This window comes from Dipteris shenzhenensis, chromosome 24, assembly GCF_047967505.1.
Source record: "Dipteris shenzhenensis isolate YYH24624 ecotype China chromosome 24, Dip_SZ_1.0, whole genome shotgun sequence".
In the NCBI taxonomy this organism is placed as follows: domain Eukaryota; kingdom Viridiplantae; phylum Streptophyta; class Polypodiopsida; order Gleicheniales; family Dipteridaceae; genus Dipteris; species Dipteris shenzhenensis.
In genome coordinates, this window is record NC_141619.1 from 42447970 (window position 1) to 42454854 (window position 6885).

The 6885-nt window shown below is 39.2% G+C and overlaps 1 protein-coding gene across 1 annotated transcript; it reads left to right on the forward strand.

The window, feature by feature from the left end:
- Positions 1-583: 583 nt before the first annotated feature.
- LOC147886621 (putative pentatricopeptide repeat-containing protein At3g11460, mitochondrial) lies at positions 584-3538 on the forward strand. The gene is made up of 3 exons (XM_087395287.1): positions 584-1001; positions 1284-1589; positions 3258-3538. The coding sequence occupies exons 1-3, from the start codon at positions 584-586 to the stop codon at positions 3536-3538; spliced, it is 1005 nt and encodes a 334-aa protein (XP_087251413.1).
- Positions 3539-6885: the final 3347 nt, after the last annotated feature.

Here is a 6885-nt window from a genome sequence, read left to right on the forward strand (position 1 = left end):
GTGCAATGCTGTGCAGGTTTTTAAAAGGTTGTATGATCGGAATGTGTATTCTTGGACTTCTCTCATCATGGGTTACATTGAATGTGGGGAATCACAGCATGCCCTCAACCTGTACGAAAAAATGCAAGAGGATTGTGTACATCCTAGCTCGTATACCTTCGTGGCCCTATTGAAGGCTTGTGCTAGGCTGCAAGATGCTGAAAGAGGCCAAGAGCTACACGCTGACATTGCCAGAAAGGGGTTGGAAAGCGATCCTTTTGTTGGCAATACCTTGGTTGATATGTATGCCAAGTGTGGCTCGCTTGCAAAAGCAAAAGAGGCCTTTGACAAGCTGCCAGTTCGGGACGTGGTCTCGTGGAATGTATTGATTGCAGGATATGTGGAACATGGTCTTAGTGAGAAAGCACTGAACTGTTTGGAACAACTGCACTTGGAGGGCATCTCTCCACATGCTGTCACGTTTGTTTGCAGCTTGAAAGCTTGTGGCAGCATAGGGGCCATAGGCAAGGGCCAAGGAATACATGTTGAAATCGCAAGAAAGGGCTTGGAAAGAGACATTTCTATTGGCATCACCTTGGTCGATATGTATGCCAAATGTGGCTCACTTGTGAAAGCCCGTGAAGCATTTGACAAGCTCTCAGTTCGAAATGTTGTCTCATGGACTGCACTCATTGGAGGATACGCTGAACACGGACTCGGTGGGGAAGCTCTGAACTGTTTCAAACTGATGCAGCTGGAAGGTGTCCCTCCAAATGCTTTGACATTTGTTTGCACCTTGAAAGCTTGTGGCAGCATAGGCGCCATAGAAAAAGGCCGAGAAATACATGTTCAGATTGCTAGAAATGGGCTGGAAAGGGACTTTTATCTTGGTAGTGCCTTGGTCGATATGTATGGCAAATTTGCCTTGCTTACGAAAGCACAAGAAGTCTTTGACAAGCTTCCATTTCGAAGTGTAGTCTCGTGGACTGCACTAGTTGCAGGATATGCCGAACACGGGCTTGGTGAGGACGCTCTGAACTGTTTCAAACAGATGCAGCTGGAAGGCATCCCTCCTGATGCTCTCACGTTTGTTTGCAGCTTGCAAGCTTGTGGCAGCATAGGAGCCATAGACAAGGGCCGTGAGATCCATGCTGAAATTACTGGAAAGGGGTTGGAAATGGATCTTTTTGTAGGCAGTGGCTTGGTTGATATGTATGCTAAGTGTGGCTCACTGGCAAATGCTCAGGAAGCTTTTGAGAAGCTTCCTGTTCGGAATGAGGTCTCATGGAATGCTCTAATTGCAGGATATGCCCAGTTAGGAGAAAGTGACGTTGTCTTCCATATGCTTGAGAGAATGAGACAAGAAGGCATAAAGCCAGATGGAGTCACATTCCGTAATGTTCTTATTGTATGCAGTTATATGGGTCTAGTTGATAAGGGTCAGAAGTACTTGGAGGCCATGAGCAAAGACTACAGCATTACTCTAACTATTGAGCACCACACTTGCATGATTGATCTGCTTGGTCGTGCAGGCCAATTAGACAAGGCAGTGGCAATCGTTAATAAGATGCCTTTTCATCCTAATCTTGCAGTGTATCATACTATGTTGGGTGCTTGTCGAAAGTGGGGTAATGTGGAGCTTGGAAGGCAGGCCTTTGAACATGCGGTGCAATTGGATGAAAATGATGCTGTAGCTTATGTCTTAATGTCTAACATCTACGTAGCTCACATGGAGGAGGTGTAAAACAAAGAGAGGCAAGGAAAGTGAAAGGACTAGCCTGGATGAAGCTAGGACATAATTGGTGGACTGATGTTGGTGGAATTGTGCATTCATTTTTGGTGGGGAATACAGAACATTCCCAAAGGAAAATATATAGAAGATATGTCCCTCAAAAGCATGGAGAGAGGGTATGTCCATTGGGTGTCACAGGACATACCCATTGATGCAAAGAAAGATGGGCTATGTGGGCACATTGAGAAGCTAGCTATTGCATGTGCCTTAAGCAACACTTCCAAGAGGACACCCATACGTGTTGTAAAAATCTGAGAGTTTGTTGCATGTTAAAAAATAGAGCAGCGAACTATTCTTGTTAGAGATAGAAATCAATGTCATGTCTTCAAGGGAGGAAAATGTGTCTGTGGGGACTATTGGTGACTGTAGTTTGAAAGGTTGCTTCTAGAATGATGGGAAGACAGGTGAGGTGGACGCTGGGAAGATGAGTGATGATGTGTGTTAAGGCGTAGAACAAACTTGAAAGACAGGATTTTTGTGATTTGTGTAGTTTTGACTTTCCCCCCCTTCTTGTTTAATTCCCTTGTGATTTTATGATAATTTGCACAGTATCAATTTCAACTCAAATGTAATGTAACCTCCCCGAAGAAAAGCTGAGGAAACTCCATGAGGAGTGGCAGAGTGAATTTTGTCTTTGTAGTTACATTTCTCATGATGTGGCTATTATCGCATTATCTTTAGCTGTTGATTCCTCTGAAGAGAAACAAGGGAGGAGTTTGTTTTCAAGCAACAAAAACTAGGACGTGTGAGGCAAGCCGAGGCCATGGGGTGTGGACCTTCTTGTTCTAGACCTTCCAACCGGGCAATATTTACCAAGCTTTGGGGAGTCTATACCAAGTTGAAATGAGGTCAAGCCTCAGCTTGTGGATGATGCTTTTGCTATTGCAGACTTGGATGATTATTACAGTGGCCATATAGTTGTTTTCCACACAAAGAGTCTTCGTAGGCAAGTTCATGCAGTTGCCCTCACGAAGAATCACGATATGACATTGCAAATCAACATTACTTTGATGAACCTGTGGGATTGACTACATGAACTTCTTATGGGAGGGAGGTACTTCTTTGGACTTCTCAATTTGGAAAGACATTGTCAATGGATCAATGACATTCTTTATTGTTTTTGGTGCTTTGTTAATGGTGGAGCATGATTTAGGTGTGATTCCTCTTTAGGTAAGATGCTTTTGAGATTGTGTTTCTCCTAGATATTTTTTCCACTCACCTTAAACTTGTTTGAGTTGCAGATGCATTTATTGATGATGTCTGTGTATCATAGAAAGGGATACATTCCATTCGCAATCAAGCATTGTGTTGATGGTTACCCGTTTTTTGACTTATCACATGATTGTCTCCTTCACTTTCTACTTGCTTCTACTAGATGAGTATATGGCGATGGCACTTTATGTCATGGTACATTTTTCACTTTATTGTTGAAATTTGCATTGTGGTACAACCTTTTCTTACAAAATGGCCATTACATTTTTCTCAGGTGGGTTGGAGAAGAGCCCCCGATTCATGGTAGCTTTGATAGAAGCCATGACAACATTAGGTGGGAGTGTACTTGATCTAATGATGGGTTGGGGTATCACCATTGAGGCCTCTTTGCATTGTGGAAGATTTGTTTGTGGTATGGATAATGACAAGAGGATGGTGTCTTTTGTGGAGGGACATGATATTACTTGGGAACAGAAGGAAGATGATCATTACAGTAGTGATGAGGAAGCACCATATGATGGCATAATGGAATTAGAGGATCCGAAGGATGACTAGTGCAGTACCTTTGATTTAGCATTCTAGTGTTTTCTATCTTTTCTAAAAGAAATTGTAATAAGGAATTGGCTTGCCATTGACATAACCCTTCTGAACTTTTGCAGTGTGTTGCCATCCTATGTGCAAAAGATTGCAGATTTGTGGGCATGTCAGGAGGATGAAAACCCTCCTAAGAAAAATCTCAAATTGCATGCTAGATGAACTTTTGTGGATGACATGGCACTAGAGGAAAAGACACTCTAATTTACACCACAAGTGGCATCTACTTTGGTGCTATTGTTACTATTTTGTTTGAATGCCAAGTGTGTTGTTTTGGATTTTTGGTTCTATTTTATAGAAATTATGTGCAAGTGTAGAACTAAAAAAGCTCTTAAAGGTCTATTTTGTTACCACAAACAACATCTTGGCACCAAATTGTTGGTAATTTTAACTACCAATATGTGAATATAATATTAGTGATGTCGCTACATAAGCTCTAAGATATTTCAAATAATGTTATTTTCCTTGAGTGAATTGTGGTAGTCTTTTGTAGGAAATGCTTCTTATTTAAAAGTGCAAAAATAAATTAGGTCCACAAAAAATGCTCATTCAAATTATGGATGTGCAGTTAGTCTAATGTGCTCATACTAAATGTGATGGCCTTGTTGGCTACATGAACGCTCTTAAAAAAGTTCATGACTTTGAAGGATTTTCATTTGAAGATTATGGTATGTGGAGGGTTGTTATTTAAGGGTGTCAAACATTTGGCAGTGCATGCATGGCTATACATGGCGTGTTGGTGACATAGCCTTGTTGCAATTCAAGATAGTTTTGTGGCAATTTACGTGGCTATATTTTACAAATGCAGTTAAAATGTCAAATCTTAGTTTTACTTTTAGCATATGCATGAGGGTATAAATGAAAAAAACTCGTAAACTCTCTATAAAAAAACTCGCAATTCAGTAGCACTCGGGGTGACATTGAAAACACTCTCTCAACCTATCTTCATAAAAGGGTTTCTCCAAAGAAACCTCATTGACGCAAGTCATCCAAGGTAGTGTCACTAGTGAAACTCCTTTGAAGCAGGTCTTTGAAGGTAGTTTGAAACTACCTTAGATAGCACTTTCAAAAGTGACATAACTTTCACATCCAATGTCCAAATATAGTCATTCAACTACTTAAATTGACCAAAAAATGCCATTTGAGCATAGCAATGGGGTTATATTTTACAAAATCTTATACAAATTCTTAAATCTTACATGTATTTTATGAGAGTAGATATGTAAGCCCAAGTTAATACTTGTTTATAGTAATTTTAACTTCTTTAGAAACATATCCATAAATGTCTTGTTATTTATTGTATAAAACACTAGAAAGATCTTGTCATATTGATATAATTGTGTTTTAAAATTATTACATATGTATAATATTATTACCTTGAGAGTGATTGTGAGGGATGCCTATTAAAGAAATTAATTTTCAACACTCTTTTTAGGTAATAATAGGGGTACAAAGGATGTCTATGAACAAGAAAATTTACGTTATGTAAAAGTGAATGAGTGACTATTTTGTATATTTTTATGATAAAGGGTCTAGTTCTAGTGAAAATAAAAGTGTAAAAACCATGTTTCCTAAAGAAATACCATGTTTTAAATCTTTGGAGGAACACATTTGGATAAACTTGCTTATAGTTTTCTCAAATGACGCATTTCACACCAGCAAGAGTTCCCAATTCTCATATATGCATGAATGTGTGTACACTATAGTAATTCCTTCTTTTCCTAACTAGATGCACTATTGTCAGTCAATTCATACCTACATTCTTCTTCTTCTTCTTCTTAATCGGGTACAAAGGATGTCTATGAATAAGAAAATTTATGTTATGTCAAAGTGAACGAGTGACTATTTTGTATATTTTTATGATAAAGGGTCTAGTTCTAGTGAAAATAAAAGTGTAAAAACCATGTTTCCTAAAGAAATACCATGTTTTAAATCTCTGGAGGAACACGCTTGGATAAACTTGCTTATAGTTTTTTCAAATGACGCATTTCACACCAGCGAGAGTTCCCAATTCTCATATATGCATGAATGTGTGTACACTAATTCCTTCTTTTCCTAACTAGATGCACTATTGTCGGTCAATTCATACCTACATTCTTCTTCTTTTTCTTCTTAATCTACTTCTCGAACTCATGGATGTAATTCTTGCATTATTTGCACCTACACTTCTTGTTTTCTCATCCTCCTTCTTGGAATCCTTAATAGAAGTACTGGTGGAAGAAAAATTGCTTCTATTAACATAGTTATGGTAAAGCCTTGATATAAATCTAGCATGGCATTCAATATCATGGGCATCAATGAAGCATCTGCAACAAACTCATCCACACTGGCTAATTATTCCTTCAGGTCTCTCCATTCTTACTACTCCAGCAATGCAAAGGATGGCAAGTACGGTACAATCATTGTACAATAGAGCCCACTCAACATTATCCTCAACAGTACAGTCATTCAAAGGGCTTTCTCATTGCCAAAACAAGGTGGCAAATACCCTAAACGGCCTACTGATGCAAAGTTTATCGAAGTACAGTCTCTCCTCACCAAGGGCACACTGATCCATAGAGATGGCATATTGCTTCGCACAATCCTTGACCATCGCCTCAAGGAAGCAGCACAATTCTATCCACAATCCTGGGGGTTATGTGTGGCAAAAAGCGCTCCCTTCCACTCTGCACATTTTTTTTGCTGAGTAGGAAGCTAAAACAAGATTGGGTCTAGCACTGCGTCATCTTCTTTACCAAGAAACTCGATGGTTCTTTAGGCCAAAAATGTAAAATTCCACACTTATTGGCTATAATCATAAAAAAAGAACTACAAGAAAGAGAAATGACTCTGCCCCAGTCACCAAAATCACCTTAATCAAGAATTCATCCATATTGTCTCTCTCTTGCATCTTAATATTATCAAGTTTTAGCATAAAAAATGCAATGCATGATTCATTGCATGCTTGATACAATTTGGCATGTGCATCCCAAGACTCCTTAGCTATTTTGCATGATCAAGTGTGAGGGATGATACTCCGTCTCACAAACAATGCAATCAAGGCATGGGCATTGATATCTTTACCATCCCATCTATCTTGGTTTACTATACGTGGTGCATGAGAGACATCTACAGCTATAGTTATCATGAATCCTCAAGATATAGGAGATTTGGATGATCCTAAAGTGCCTCTTGAAGCATTGGTGGTAGTAGTGGTAGGGAAAATAGGCCTGAATTTTGCTCCATTGACGACACTCCATACACCTTTTGCAACCAACAAATGATGCATCATGTATGTCCAAAATGGTTAGTTTGTATCATCAAGCTTA